This window comes from Cornus florida, unplaced genomic scaffold (assembly GCF_030987335.1).
Source record: "Cornus florida cultivar Cherokee Brave unplaced genomic scaffold, ASM3098733v1 CherokeeBrave_3.0.0_Hap2_Chr02, whole genome shotgun sequence".
Taxonomy (NCBI): domain Eukaryota; kingdom Viridiplantae; phylum Streptophyta; class Magnoliopsida; order Cornales; family Cornaceae; genus Cornus; species Cornus florida.
The window spans coordinates 32,995,684-33,012,272 of NW_026775572.1; the positions used below are offsets into that span (position 1 = coordinate 32,995,684).

The 16,589-nt window shown below is 31.8% G+C and overlaps 1 protein-coding gene and 2 pseudogenes across 1 annotated transcript; 2 read left to right on the plus strand and 1 right to left on the minus strand.

Annotated features, from left to right (window-relative positions):
* Window positions 1-2,450: 2,450 nt before the first annotated feature.
* Window positions 2,451-4,089, minus strand: LOC132294593 (heavy metal-associated isoprenylated plant protein 36). The gene is made up of 3 exons (XM_059792502.1): window positions 3,914-4,089; window positions 3,711-3,786; window positions 2,451-3,274 (listed from the first exon to the last, which is right to left on the minus strand). Exons 1-3 carry the CDS (start codon window positions 3,977-3,979, stop codon window positions 2,559-2,561), a joined length of 858 nt encoding a protein of 285 aa, XP_059648485.1. The 5' UTR covers window positions 3,980-4,089; the 3' UTR covers window positions 2,451-2,558.
* Window positions 4,090-5,134: 1,045 nt separating this feature from the next.
* On the plus strand, window positions 5,135-13,167 carry LOC132296009 (ABC transporter G family member 1-like; annotated as a pseudogene).
* Window positions 6,376-6,474, plus strand: LOC132297942 (small nucleolar RNA R71; annotated as a pseudogene).
* Window positions 13,168-16,589: the final 3,422 nt, after the last annotated feature.

A 16,589-nucleotide genomic window follows, 5' to 3' on the forward strand; every position in this document is an offset into this window, starting at 1 on the left:
GTTTTTTTTTTTTTTTTTTTTTTTTTTTTTTTTTTTTTTTTTTTTTTCTTTGTTATTTTTTTGTTAAATTTTCAATTGTTACATTTTTTTTAAAGTTATTTTTGTTTTTTTTTTTTTTCCTTTTCGGTAAATAAAGAGAGTTATTTAATTGAATTTTTTTTATAATTTTGCCATAAATCTTATTTGTGTTTGTTCAGAAAGTTTGATAAAAAATTTCTTTAAATCACTAGTTTTTTTTATTTAAATAAATTGAAAAAAGTTTAAATATATATATTTTTGTATGAATATAATAAATAGTAATATATTTTTGCCTACGTAATATTTTTTTTTTTCCAAAATTCTAGCTAGGTAACGTAATGTTAGCTTCCCCAACCTCAAAATCCTGGCTCCGCTCCTGATAATCTGGTTCTTGATGATCCGAAATAGGTCACAATATGATTAATAGTTACGTGTCAATGCCAACGTTACAACATGGTTGATTGATTATTTTTGAAAAGAACAATACTTGTCTCTTGACGCAGAGATATTTTTTTTCTCTACTTTCAGCTTTATCCTTACGAGGGTACTTTAGGAATACATTTTATAGGAATTGCAAGATCCATTTGGTCAAATATCTGTCAACAAATTCATGTATTTACAAGTTTCTGAATAAGAAACCTAAGGGTTTTCTTATTAAAGCTAACGTGTGGTATGGTTGTGTTGTATAATTTGATTTGGTGTCAATTATTTTCACTTAAAAAAAATTATATAGGTTATTTATTTATTAATATTATAATGAATAAGTGATGCGATATACCACATTAGTCGTAAAACTCGGAGGTCCTTATGCATTAAGATAATATTTTGTTACTAATTTTTCGTGCAGATCGCGTGACACAAATCTCTATTTTGCTAGTTTTGCAGAAGCAAATCTGTCTAATTGAAGCCGATGATAAAAAAGGTTACCCTTCTAAAATCCCAAATGGTCACTGCCAAGGTCAAAAAAACATTTTTTTTATCATATACTTTATTGTTAATTATGATTAATCATAAAATTATTGAATTTGTTAATCTGTGGACAAACTCAATCGAGAATAAGAATAAAACATATATATATAATATGGTACTATGGTTCCCTTCAACATGAAGCTTGGAATTGATGTCAAATGAAGTTGAAGTAGCTAGGCAAGGGAATAAAAACCCCAAAAAGAGAACTTTTCTAGATGTTGAAAAAGGTGAACCATAAAGAGGCAATTGTGGTGGTTTAGTGTGTGAGGTATTGTTCTAATTCTAATAGTAGTTGAAGAAAAAAGAAGAGCTCATATATTCTTTTCAAGATTCAAGAAGAAGGAAATGGGTTATCACCTCAAAAGAGAAGTGTGCTTCTGTATGGGACATATAATTTTAGCCCATATATTCTCGGGTCAAATATGGAAAATGGTATTTGATTTATTTGTTAAAGTGAAATAATTATGATCATTAATTATTTCAAATGGGATCCTACTTCAAGCCATCGATCTTAATTATTTTATTTTAATAAATAGACCTAACTAGTGTTTATCTTAATCACGACTCAACAAATAAATAGTGTTTTTACATATATAATGAAGTGACTTTGATCCAAGTGTGCCTAGAAGATTATTAATCTAACTAAATTTTGACTAATGATACCCCTTCCTTGAAATCTACTTTCAACATAAACTAATTAGAAAAATAATCAAATAGTAAAACAGAAAACTTTAGTAGAGGATTGCTTTGGAATGCTATTCCTCTTTAAACAATTATGAATATGATTTTATCTTTAAACAAGGTGAAAGCTGGTGTGAAAGAGGAAAGACACATAGTGTGAGTGTAGATTTTTTTGTGGTAAAGTCAAAAAGTAATGCTATCAAGAATGACATAACTTCTCTTTACTAACAACATATTGAATTTTCATTTTTTTAAGAGTAATTTCAATATAGAGGTGTGCATTTAACCGTTAAAAATAAGTTTATATAAGAATTATACAATAAAACATTCATACTAGATCACGAGATTCAGTCAAAATTTTATATTATCTTTCTTTTGATTAAATTAAACTATCATCCTTTTCAATTTATGGTATTTTAAATTATTTTTTTATTTTTATTTTATTGATAAACCACTTTAATATCGATCTACGTAACGATATTATTTATATATTATTTTTCATATTCAAAATGTGCTAATTTAAAGAAAAGTAAGACAACTATTTTACCACGATATTACTCTTTTTGAGATATGTAAAAGGTGAAATTATTCATTTAATATTTATTTAAATCCAATGATTAAATAATGAAAATTTATGACTTTTCTCATGTAAAAACTATACCGGCATTAGTCTAAATTGAAACCTTGAACATATGAAGCAGAAGAAGAAGAAAAAAAAAAATCTTTTTTGACCAAAGTAAAAAGTAAAATCGCTATAAAACTGCAAAAAAGCACCCACAAAATTGTTAGTAATATTTCATTCCTAATCGATCAAAAATACGTCCATTACAAAAGTAAACCTTACACACACACACACACACACACATACTAAAACCAATTAGCTTTTAACATCACACGATGGAGCACCCATTTGGATTTTCATCACTAAAAACCTCAAGAGAATCCGACGGCTGCCCTGAATTTGAGCCCAAATCAGACGGTGGATACATTGGATCCGAGTACGCGTATCTATACGGTATTTGAGAGGTCTGGTACGATGCTGTATAGATGGTAGTAGGATACGCCGTATTGTAACTTGCAGTAGTGTATACAGGAGGTGCTACATAGTAATGTGATGGACAGTAATACCCACACTGGCGCGGAGGGCTGTGATCAACCGGAAGCGCACCAGGATGTGGGCCATGATTATGAGTAGGTAATCCTGTGCCTGCATGTGCACCAGCTAATGGTGCACCCTCGACAGCCGTGGTATTACCAAATTGCACTTTCTTTTTCTTTTTCTTCTTCTTCTTCTTCTTACCGCCACCACCCGCCCCCGCCGGAGCTTGATTACCCGCCTGTCCGGTATCCGGTTTTTTCACCTCCGATTTGGGGTCCTTCGATCCGCTATCACTATCACCCTCTTCATCATCTTCTTCACTACTGCTTTCTTGTTCTTGTTTCTCTTTTTTATTCTTTGCTTCTTTCTCTTTTTTATCAACCTTTACCGGCCATAGCTCGGCATGTTTACCGGACTTTATCAATTTCTTGATCAAAACATCTGATTCCACGTTACCAATTACCGTAACTTTTTGTTGCTTGATATCGATATTTTCAGTATAAACACCTGACGAAGATAGAGGAAAACTAGATGAATGAGTGAAAATAGAAAGAAATGAAAAAATAATAATAATAAAAAAAAAAAACCAATTGTTTTCCCATTTATTGTCTTTGTTTTTAGCCGAGCAAGGCTTCTTGCGGGTCTAGAGAAGCGTTCCATGTTTTAAAAAGACATAAGTTCACATTTCACTTGGTTAGAGACGAATTGAAAGCTAAGTGGGTGATTCTCAGGAAAAAAAAATTAGAGATGTGAAAATATTATTTTATTTAGAGTCATTCAATTTGAATGCTCTACATGGAGCAATTTTATCATTACGCCAAGTGAGGAAAAAAAAGGGATTACTATATGGATAGTACAGACATACTCATATATAATCACATATATGTATGCGTGTATGTATATATATATATATATACATATATAAATACACGCGCGTTGTTACCTTCAATGTTGTGAAGTATTTTTTTGACTTTTCTTTTGCAGCCTTGGCAGTGGACGGAGACTTTCAAGACCCACGTCTGAGAAACAGAAGAGAGAATTAAGAGGTTAATATATATATACATATATGTGTGTGTGACATCTATATATAATTATATATATATATATATTAGTTGAAGAGAGAAGTTGGGTTTCCATTAATATTACCTTGTATTTGAGGGGTTCTGTGGATGCTTCTCCCTCTGTTGATGTTGTTGTTGCTGCTGCTGCCATAGATAGATTAAGGAATGAAGCTGAATAATTTGAGGGAGAGAAAGAGCACTGTGAGCGTAAGTGGAAGAGAATAAATGAAGAAGATCGCTTTAAGAGAGAGGATTGTGAGTTTGGAAGCGTTTAATTAAGAAGAATAAATGGTGGAGCCCAGATAGAGAGAGATTCTTGTAGGGCTAGGTTTGGGGTGATTAAATTAGTAATTGGCTACTTGCTTATATATGTGGATTAAAGTTTGTGATCAAGCTAGAATCAAATTTAGATTACAATTTTGGTACAGCTTGTTCCAATCCAATCACTTCTAAGGAAAAATTTTATAAGCTTGAAGCGAAGCAAATAATTATGTATTAAATAATTAGGAAATCAATACATGCATAACAGTTTACAATCATTTTGTGCTTAATTTCAAAATCCAATTCCAATTTCCAGGTTTTACAACTCATCCCAGCCCAATTCGTACAGTTCCACTTTCCAGCACACGAATTTAGCACTAGCTGGTTATTCAACAAAAATAAATTAAGATTTTTGGATAATGATGTATTTCTAAAATCCAACAACAAATGTGCAGTTCAAAGACAATAATTTGTCTGATCTTCAGAACATATTTCACCTGTGAGAGAACATGTAATTGATTTCGATTCAGACGAGTATATTGAGGTTTGCATATAAATGGAGATCTTGAGGATTTTGAGAACTCGATTCAGATGAGAGTCTTAAGATGCAAATTAATCTTCAGAGACAGATACCTTGTTTAATTTAATCTCGTATTAAAATTAATCCAGGAATAGAACCTTAAGTCAATGGTAGAGTATCATAGATATCGGAGGAAAATGAGAAGCCCCGTTAAAAGGATTTAAAGCAAATCAATACTTTTGTCAAATATATATGTTATAATATATACTATAATATATGATATAACACTAGTTGATTCAGTGTTTAATAAATTACAATTTGCTTTAAACAAATTTTTTCATTTTCTTTTCTTTTGGCAAATGGAAAAAAAAAATTTAAAACATTTTGATATCTTAGAAATAGAAATAGAAATTTGCAATTTGTTTTCTTTCTTCCCTATTTTTTGCAATCGTATTTCCACTTTAAAAGCATTGGCAGATATAGTTTTTATGAGCACTTGATTGATGCAATTGAATAAATTATACAATGGGTGCTATACAAGCTGACACTTTTATGCCTCTTAGGCCATTAATCAAGGGAATCACAGTATGTTTATTGTATATATGTTTTGATGGTGGAGCTTTATTTTTATCAAAGATCTGAGATTTTTTTAAAACAACAGCTTGACACTTTGGACCAAAATATTAAATGGGCATCTCTATACCCATTTAACATCACTAATTGTTGCTTGCTACTTCTGTGGACATCTACAAGGTTGCTTACAAGTTACAACTTACAACAATTGGCTGCTTAAGCTTATACTGACCAGGAGGCTGGCAAGAGATGGAATGGAATGAATTTTGGTCTTTGCTAATTTGATTTCAATCCTTTTTTGTTCTCAACGGTATCAAGAAACAATATTTTTCCATTATCAATTTGTCTAACTTGTTATACATAGATTGCTATGACAACTTTTTAGCTTATCCCCTACTTTACTTTACATTTCATTTCTTCTTCTTCTTATTATTATTATTATTATTTTTGTGTGTGTGCGTGTGTAAATCTTAATGATATCCTTTTCATGAATAGAACTCACATCTTTTTGTGTAACCAATGAATCTAGTTGTTGCACATTCAAATATGGGTTCATCGTAAGTCAAAAAAATTAGTAACTATGTTTTTCCAAACTCTGAAGTTCCTTTTTTGATATAAGAATGGGATTAATGATTTGAAAACCGCCTTGGGAAGGGTTTAAATTCTCTCCTTGATTTTTCCAAGAGAAATTTGGATGATTCCTCCAACTTGGATTATAATGAGTACCATAAGGATTGTTCTCTTGATTCATAAAAGTCGCATTGACTTGTTCATTAGGTTCACTTTGCACTTGTCCGTGAGGACAATGAGAAGTACAATGAAGAACACTAAAACAAGTCATACATGTTTCATTTGATGCACGATGAGAATGGTTAGGGAAGGAAGACACCTGGTTCGCCGAGTTTTGGTTAATCAAAAATTGATCAAACCTTTGAGATAAAGACTTCATTTCGGCGGCTATTTCATTTGAATGGTCGACTTGATGTAAGCCAACACTCTTCCTACCTTATGAATTTCTACCATTCTTGGATGATAGTGTTCTATACAAAGAATTTTCACTCATGCTCTCATAGAGACGCCACACGTCATCCTCATGCCTATCAATGTATGAGCCACCCATGGAAGCATCAACCATACCCTTATAGTTGTCCGATAAGCTCTCAAAGAAGTATTGAACTAATTGCCATTTGGGCATGTCATGATGTGAACACTTCTTAAGCAATTCATTGAAGCGTTCCCATGCCTCATGAAACGTTTCTCCATCCCCATGTGAAAATTCTCGAATTGAGGTTCTCATGGCATTGGTTTTAGAAACTGGATAGTACTTCTTCAAGAACTCTTGTTGTATTTCTGCCCAAGAAGTGATTGAAAAAGGCCTAAGATTGTTAAACCAATACTTTGCCTTATCTTTTAAGGTGAATGGAAAAAGTTTAAGTCTTAAAACCTCTTCCGGAATGTCCGTATATTTTACGGTGGAACATACTTCAAGAAACTCATCCAAATGCTTGTTTGGTTCTTCACTTGGAAGTCCATGATAGTTAGGAAGCATTTGAATGGTTTGTGGCTTAATTTCATAATGATGTGCTCTAAATGGAAGCAATTGTATGCATGTAGGTGCATTATACTCATTAGGCACATAATGGTCTCTTAAAGCAAGAGGTGGATTAGCTACTTGAGGTGCAACATGAACACCTTGGTTTTGAATCCCTTGATTGTTGATGGGAGGTTGTGGAGCATACATTGGCCTTGGCATTCCATATGGAATTTGGCCTTGTTGTTGTGGTGGTTGGTGAATGAATGGCCTAGGCATGCCTAATGGTACTTATATGTTCTCATTGTGCACATTGGGATGAAGGATACCTTATTGGTTTATGTGACCAAGGTCCTCAACATGATTATCATTATGGTCGTCCATTGAAAGATTGGCTCTATTTGAACTTCCTCTTCCCCTAGGATTTCTAACGATAGATTCAAGATGCAAATCAAGAGGGACAAGAGTTGGTCTCAATGAACTACGTCCATGCATGCACAATGCAAAACACAAAGAAACATAAAGAATGACAAACACTATGCCTTCACAATAATGCAATTAGACTTCTTCCACAAACATTTAATTTATACTCCCATGCTTTAACAACAATGATGCAAGACAATAAAAAATAAGCCTCCACGCGGGTCGACGATTTAACTAAGGGATTGAGTAAAGAAAGTTTCACAAAGGTCTTTTAGCACTTCAACTCCAAATTTTAAAGCTTAGCATAGCAATTTTAGAATTTTTATCTTTTTACTTTCTTTGCTTGCTTGAATGCTTGGTTGCTCCTTTGCTTGCTTCTTCTCCAACAATGTACCTAGTTAAGTAATCAACACAATAAGTAACCAAAAAGAAAAATAAAAATAAAGTAAAGACACGATCAAAAGAGTACTAATCCTAACCAATTTCACAAATCCGACGTTGCCAAATCTAATCAACAAATCCCCAGCAACGGCGCCAAAAGCTGTGATGCGACTCGAACGTGTGCACAAAATAATGCACAACACTTTGAGTTTGGAAATTAGTATCAAGTGAGTATCATACTTAAATTTATAAACCGCTTAACACCTATACTATGTAGTATGAGTGAGAAAGGATCGGCCCAAGGGATTATGAGGATCGAGTAATGTCGTGGAATCACAATTAGGGCTAGTAGGTCGAGTGATCAAATAATTGGTTGGTTGGTTGATTAAAGAACAACTAAATTAAACAAAATGATAGCAAAAGAAATGCAATTAAGAGTAAGTAAGAAAGAGAGAGATCTTGGGGTTTAGAGATCACCACCAAGCAATGCATTTCTATATCATTGACAAGTGATTAATGAGGGCAAATGGTGTGTGTGTGTGTTTGATTGATTCAATAAGTAAGGATGACTAGTTAAGCATGTATTGTTTAAACATAATGTGAAAGGCACAATATATCTAAGCAATCAAGCATATATTATCTAAACAACATGTGAAAGGCACAATAAATCAAAACAAGTCATTAATCCTTTCATTAAGCTCACAATCCAAATACAACACAAGGATAGAGACATATGCTAATTGCATTCAACAGTATAAATTAATCTTCTACAAGTAATCCTCTATAAGTCATTCAACTTGTTTAGCTGACCTGACTTGAATATAAGTATGACTTAACATTTTAGTTAATCCATTCCCTTATACAAAATAGGTAGGACTTAACTGATAAGTTAATCCATCCCTAGAATGCCACCATCCCATACTGGTGCACTATATCCACACAATTCAATAGTTGATATAACAATTAAGAAAATACCTCAAATAATCCAGAATAAATATAATAATATAATATCATGTTATCACAAAATAGGAATGACTTATAAATTATTTAAACCTCCTACATCACATATCCTACACATACTGAATCTTAAACATGCTGATATTTTATTATACAGTCAAGTAAGCATTCTTCATATCCAATTCATCCTACACATTTAATTTCAATTGTTAGAACAATTTAAAAGATTAAATCCATTTGTTTGTTTAAAACATTCAAATAGCAAGCATCGTTATGATCAAGTTTATTTAAAATTTATTTAAACTCATACCTAGTCCCTATTTTATGTTCAGGACCCTTCAAAGTCAAATAAGATCTATTTAACGCTGTTTACGAAAATTTCTCAAGTAAGGCTCGAGCATCCTATTTCAGGCTCAAGCTTTATATCCCAAGGCTCGAGCTTTACATCCAAGGCTCGAGCTTCCTAACCATAACTCGAGCTTTTCATCTAATTGCTCGAGCTTTTCCTTCCAGGCTCGAGCTTTCTAACCATAGCTCGAGCTTTTCATCCAATTGCTCGAGCTTTTCATCCATGGCTCGAGCTTTGATCCCAAAGCTCGAGCACTGTAACAGCGGTTCGAGCACTGTTACGCGAATCAACCCAGAATTCTACTGTGAACTTATTCTTTATTAGTTTTAGGATTTTAAGGCATGTTTCTAAATTCCATCAATACACAGATATGAAAAAAAAAATTCATAAAGAAACTAGATCAAATTTATAAATTTATCAATTCATGCAATAAGAGCAACTAAGAAACAAATTCATAAAACCTATATTCTAATCCAATTAAACATGAATAATTATTTAGTTTTAATATTTAAGCATCCTGAAATTTCCTAGGTATGTATAGAAACACGAATCAAAAAGAAAGAGATAGAAGAAGAACTTGCCTTAAATTTTCAGATCAAAAGTTAAACTTCTTCTTCCTTGATTTTCTTCTCTAAAGATTCTTCCCCTCATTCATTTCTCTTCCTCCTTCTCTCTCTAACTCTCTTTCTCTAAAATATATTACGTGATATATTTTAACCCCTTTTTTCAACCTATAGTTATATATTTATAGGCTAAATAATAACCCTATTCCTTTTCCCAATCCAAGTCAACTTAATAAAGAAAATAAAATATTAAAAAGGTAATGTAAAATATGTTATGTATATAATTTATGTATATCTTTATTAAATAAATAAATTATATACATCCCATTATTTATTAACAAATTATTTAATAACACTTAAGTTACCATAATATTAAATGGTAACTTAGAACATGATATGTATAAAATCTATGTATATCCTTATTATATAAATATATAAAATATATAAAAGTAATTAATAAATTACTTTCCCTTTTTTATATATGTATATACATATATATCTATATATATACATATACAACAATCCATGGGTAATTATCCATTCCCATCAAACCTCCTATCCAAGTTGTCCATGAGACCTAATTGGTTGGCCCATTACTACCAACCATAACCATAAAATAAAATAAAACAAAACATTTAATCATTTAATTTACAATTAATCAAGCACAACATTTAAGCACACAATCAAATAAACAAATAAAACAAATAACACCTAGACAAATAGTTAATTAATCAAGTAACACTTGATTCAATTAAACACATAAGCAAATAGTCAAATAATCAATTAAACAATTAAAAATGTAATTAAAACAAATAAATAAATATCGAGACTATCCTTTTAAAATTAAGAGTATTACAATAGTGGAAGGTAATGGTGGTTTTTGAACTTGGAACATGAGGGTTTTTTGGAAAGTTGATTTTTTTTAAAAAAAATTACTTGGGAATGGAATGGCCATTCCATAGGTTTAGTTGTGGAATGAATTTTCATTCCAATGTAATGGCATTCCCACTTTAAATTGCATACCAAACGAATAAATGGTTGGAATGGGCATTCTATTCCATTCCATTCCTGTACACCAAACATAGCATAAAGAGTAATCAATATGGTTATAAATGTCTTCATAAAGTTGTAAATGAATCAAGTTAAGTCGAGTTTTAGTCTATTCAAGCTCAGACTCGTTTGTTTGTGATTCCGTTTGGGATTGTCATTAGCTCAAAAAGTTCATAATTATATACAACAAACCTATATTTATGAATGTTTAGATCGGCTCGTTTACAAATGGAGCTCAAAAACTTGTTTACTTAAACGAATGAATTCCAATCAGTCTTCAAACTAGTCGATCCCAAACTGTAACAACTCGTTTCATTTTCAGCCCTAAATGTCTAGATTACTTATTTATACTGAATTTATTTTTCATTTGCCTTTTATTCAAACAGGCTTATGTAACACAAGATGATATTTTAATAACAACCCTAACGGTTAGAGAAGCAGTATACTACTCTGATCAGCTCCAATTACCAAACTCCGTGTCCAAATCTGAGAAGAGGGAGAAGGCAGAAATGACCATTAGAAAGATGGGCTTGCAGGACTGTGGAAGCATAAGGATCGGAGGATGGGGTGCTAAGGGCATTTGTGGTGGACAAAAGAGAAGAGTTAACATATGCATAGAGATCCTAACACGCCCAAAGCTTCTCTTCCTTGATGAACCAACAAGTGGCCTTGACAGCGCCGCGTCATATTATGTCATGAAACAAATTGCAGAGCTCGATTAGAAGGTTGGAATGACTGTCATCACTTCCATTCATCAGCCAAACAGCGAAATCTTCGCACTCTTCCACAATTTGTGTCTTCTTTCTTCAGGCAGAACAGTATACTTTGGCCTTGCTAGCGAGGCAAATGAGGTAATTGTAAGCGTTTAGTAGCTGAGTCAGGATCCTCTGCTGTACAACAGACAGGCGTGTTATAATCGTTTCAGACATAGTAGTGTGTGAAATTATCTAGACTGTCCAATGCAGTATTGTATAGTTTGCATATATATATATATATATATATATATATATATATATATATATACACACACACACACACACACACACACACACACACAACTAATTAATCACACTTGCATTCTTCATGAGGTAGTTTTTTGCATTGAATGGCTTCCCTTGCCCGACCTTTGTGAACCCTGCTGATCACTTTCTTAAAACAATCAACAAGGATTTTGATGAGGTAATTATATATTTTGTATTTTCTTAGCACAATTTAACGAGTCTTGATACTAAATTATTTAAGTTTAAAACTTCAATGACCAAGAATTTTGATAAATTGTTAGTTATCATTGATACAGGACATTGAACAAGGTTCAGTAGGAAACATATGCACAGAGGAAGCAATTATTGCTCTTATAAACTCATATAAATCATCTAATAGTTTTCCAGAAATTCAAAGGCAGGTAGTTGAAATATACAAACAGGTCAGCAAACAATTCATTGATCATAAGATATTATTATTTCTTTCAAATTGTCAAATACATAGACAATTACATAACTAAATTAATCAAACATTGCTTATGTTCAAGTGTACATACCACTGCCATAGAATTATAGTATATATAAGTGCATTTTCAGGGAGGTGGAGCTTTGATGAAAAGAAGCCATGCTAATTTCCTTATCCAATGTCTCGTTCTCACGAGAAGGTCTTTTGTGAACATGTATTGCGATCTTGGCTACTACTGGCTGCAACTTGGTATCTATGTCATAATACCCTTATGTCTTGGCACAATCTACTACAATGTTGGCTCAAGTTATGCTTCAATACAGGTAAGAACATGAGATGATCACAATGTAATTTGATTATTAATTGTATAGTAACATAAGCCTAAATTAATCATTGTATATGATTTCCATTGTTTCAGGCTAGAGGTGCAATGCTTATGTTTTGTGCTTCATTCTTAACATTCATGGCAATTGGTGGATTTCCTTCATTTGTGTGGAGGATACGAAGGTGAAAATCGTCATAATTCTTTAATCCTAAAAACTTTTAATTTTTAGTGAAATGCTTCAAACTAGTTAGATGCAATGCCTAAAATCTATTTGATAATAACCTGCAGGTATTCGAACGAGATAGATTAAATGGGCATTATGGTTCAGGTGCATTTGCTATTGGCAAAACACTTTCTTCTACCCCATACTTGTTGCTTATATTACTGATTCCCGGATCAATTACTTATTTCCTCACCGGACTTAAAAGAGGATACGAACAATTCACCTACTTTGCTTTGGTGTTTTTCGCTTTTATGATGTTGGTTGAGAGCCTAATGATGATTGTGGCAAGTGTAGTGCCCAATTTCCTAATGGGTATAATAATTGGTGCAGGGTTACAAGGGCTACTTATTTTAGGTGGAGGGTTCTTTAGGTTACCAAATGATTTTCTTAACATATTCTGGAGATACCTTTTATACTACATTGCGTACCATAAGTATGCATATCAAGGATTGTAAAAAAATGAGTCTGAAGGACTCAAATTTCGTAGTAGTGAAGGCAGAGCAACACACACCATCACTAGTGAATATATTCTGAGAAAGACATTTCAAGTGAAAATAGGTTACTCCAAGTGGATTGACCTTGCTGTTTTGTTTGGGATGTTGGTTCTCTATAGGTTGGTTTTTTTCATTATGGTGGAGAAGGTTAAGCCTATTATTAGGGCATTCATGTCTATGGCACCAAAACAGAAGAAACAAGTCATGGTGAATCCTACAACTACACCTCAACCCTCTACATGAAGGAAGTCTCTAGTATAATTTTCGAGTCATTAGTTTTATTATTTGTATAATTTAAATGCTCTCAATATAATGATAACACATACCCACGTGGAGGGACTAAAAAAAGAAAAAGTTAAATACTTGTGGGGTAATTATGACAGTATCAGAGACACCCCTGAAGAGACGTGTTAGAGGATATATAGTATGGCGTGATTGTGGAGCGTGTGGCTCCTAAATTAATCATGTTGAAAAGGTCATTGAAATGTGATGCCTGTTTTTCTCACAAAACAGAACTAGTGGTGGTGAATCCACATTCCACACCTCTACATGAAGCAAAATAGTTGAATTATAATGTAATTAATTAATTTTTTTTTTTTTTGTTATTGAATTGTTAATATGTATGGGTTAGAATTAGCTAAACTTTGATATTGTGTGATTTTTTTTTTTTTTTTGTTTCTATTTCAATTAATTATCTTATAACTCGTGTTTATATGAATTCAATGTGTTGCTAATTAGAAAGTATGGACATTTTTACGAAAGAGTCGTACTTGTGTTAGACACCGATACTTTTTGGACACTCTTCGAATACGTGTCTGACACTTCATATACGTGTCTATAAATAAAAATTAATTTTATTATTTCAGACACCTCGTCGACATTTTCCGGACACTTTTTCGATACTTTACTTACACTTTTTGGACATTTTTAACACAAGCTTACCCAATAATATTGAAAATAATATGAATACTATCATGACAAAGTAGTGAAATAATGGTATATATGATATGAAAATCATTACAATATTGATATAATTTCATTTTCTAATTCATTTCATAGCAACTCTTAGTATAGAAATGATAAATTATTAAAGTTTTATAATACTAGAATAAATGTATAAAAATAAAAATAAAAATATATTATTATGTAGTCGTATCTATGCCGTGTCTTACTTTTTTAAAATTTATCGTGATGTATTCGTGTCATATCATGCCCGTATCCGTACTACATAGGTTACTAGTGAAACTTTTGAATAACTCTTGTTTACCATGAATGAGTTTTTAAGTCAGATTTGGTGGCTAACTAGTTGTTAAATCCATGTGACCTGAGCATGCAAATTTGATTTCATGGAAGCTGTGACATTTGTTTTAGGAACATTCTCAATTATTACAAAGTTATTCAAAGGATCAAACATCCCACCATTTTGTTGATCGAAGAAAATAAATCCATTTTTTTTTTTTTCAATAAATTCATTTTTTATTAAGTTTAAAGAAGAACATGTCATCAATCACCAAAGGTCCAGTAGTTCAATAGTATGATCCCTTCTTTAATATTTATTTATATAGTTACCGAGAAAAAGCTAGTGTGTCTCTTTTACAGCTAGTGAATTATTTACTATAACTATAAGATATCTTACAACATTCTTTCTTTTTTGACAAATGGTCAGAATTTTATTTAGGTTTAAATCTGACATAAAGGTTGGAGGTTGAAAGTTTGAGTCACGGTAAAGAAAAATGGCACCAATCTCTGGTGGGAGAAAAATTGTGACTATTATAGGGCCAATGAGAAAATAATGTATGTTATTTAATTTAAGAAGTAGAAAAATCTTGAAAAGCACTGATATTTGGACTATCCAAATGTTTAATAAGTAATGTAAATTTTTTTCTTACAGTGCATTAAAAAAGAAAGCAAAAATTGTCTTATTCTGCCAATGGTTAGTACGTTACTAGTTCGGAATCAAACAAGGTGGAAGATCACTAAGAGCAGGTCTAATGCCCTCAAATTCAGTGATTTTGGGCCGAATTTCTATATTTGACTTCTCCAAAAGCATTGTCAAAAATTAGGCCTCACAATGGGTTGTGGAATGGGTCGTTGAAAATCGCGACCCTCTTGGGCCTACATCAATTTTGTTTCTATTTTTTTATTCTGGTCTATAACTGTGTTTTAGTTCAGAATACTATTTCGAAGGGTATGTTTGCCTTGAGAAAAAAATAAAATAAATAAATTTTAACTTTTTCCTCAAAATAATTGAACTAAAGAGCCATTAAGTCACTGTTTGCCTGACACAAATAGTACTTTAAAGACTTTTTTGGGCAAAAAATGTTTAAAAAAATAGAGAAAAGTGCCTTTTTTTTTTTTTTTTTTATAAAAAAATTACTTTTTAAAATATTACATGTAGCCGTTTTAAGCACTGTTTGGCTGACCCAAACAGTGCCTTAACAACTATATTGGCACAAAAGCCTATTTTTTGAATTTTTTAAAATAATTATATATATATATTTTTATTTTTATTTTAAAAAAAAAAAAAACCTTTCATTTTTCCTTTATAAATATATCAACCCCTACTATTATTCACCTCATATCCAACCCATCTTCTAATCAAATTCAAAATGATTTTATTAGCAAATTTGATCATGTAATAGCCTTTGATCAATCTAAATCTAAAAGTCATGAAACCGCTCAAATAGCACGAGAGGCGCGCAAAGCAGATAAAGAAAAGATCAGACAACTCGAACTTCAAAGCAAACTAAGAGAGATTGAAAACATACAAACTGCTGAAGAGATGTTAATCATGCAAAAAGATCCAGAATCGATGCCAACACAAGTCGGGAAGGTATGGCTAATTGAACGCCAAAATGAAATATTAACATCTATACACTCACGCGATAACTCAAGCTTTCCATAGGATTATCTTAAGCATTCCATATGATTGTTCTATTTTTCCTAGTTGTTATGTTTTTCCTACTTGATTTTAATAATGGTATTGTATTATTATTATTATTTTTAAATTCATGTCGTATTGTATTGTTTTTTTTATTTTTATTGTATTGTTTAAATTCATGTTGTATAGTATTATTTTTAATAATAAATATTATATTGTTTAAATTTTTTGTATGATATAGTCGTTACGAAAAAGTTAAAAAATTAATTTTGTTAATAATTTAAAAAATATTAAAATATTAATATTTTTGAAAAGCGAAAATGTACCATTGAAGTATACCCGATAACTAAAATTTGAAAACTATAAAATATTGACGTGATTATAAAAAATATTAGAGTAACTATTAAAAAATACTAATATAATAAATTTGAAAAGTCTATTGCTCTAAAGGTGTGGCCTTTTATAACGAGCAACGCCACCACACAATTACACTAATATGGGTGATGATCTCCATGAATATGGGCAGGTGGGCCTTAAACCCTTGTATGCCACGCATTCGGAGTATAATGGTAACAAGGTCTCTAATATTGTAGGACGTAGACGTATTGGTAAAGTCGGAACACATCAACGCAAGGACACACCGATTGAAGACCAACAACTCTTTAAGGACCACAAACATTTTTTCCATACTATTTAACTTATTGAGGAAAGTCCAACCACTATATGACATGGTACATCTTTTCCATGTCGCATAAAATAAATAAATAATTTCGGTGTAATTAAA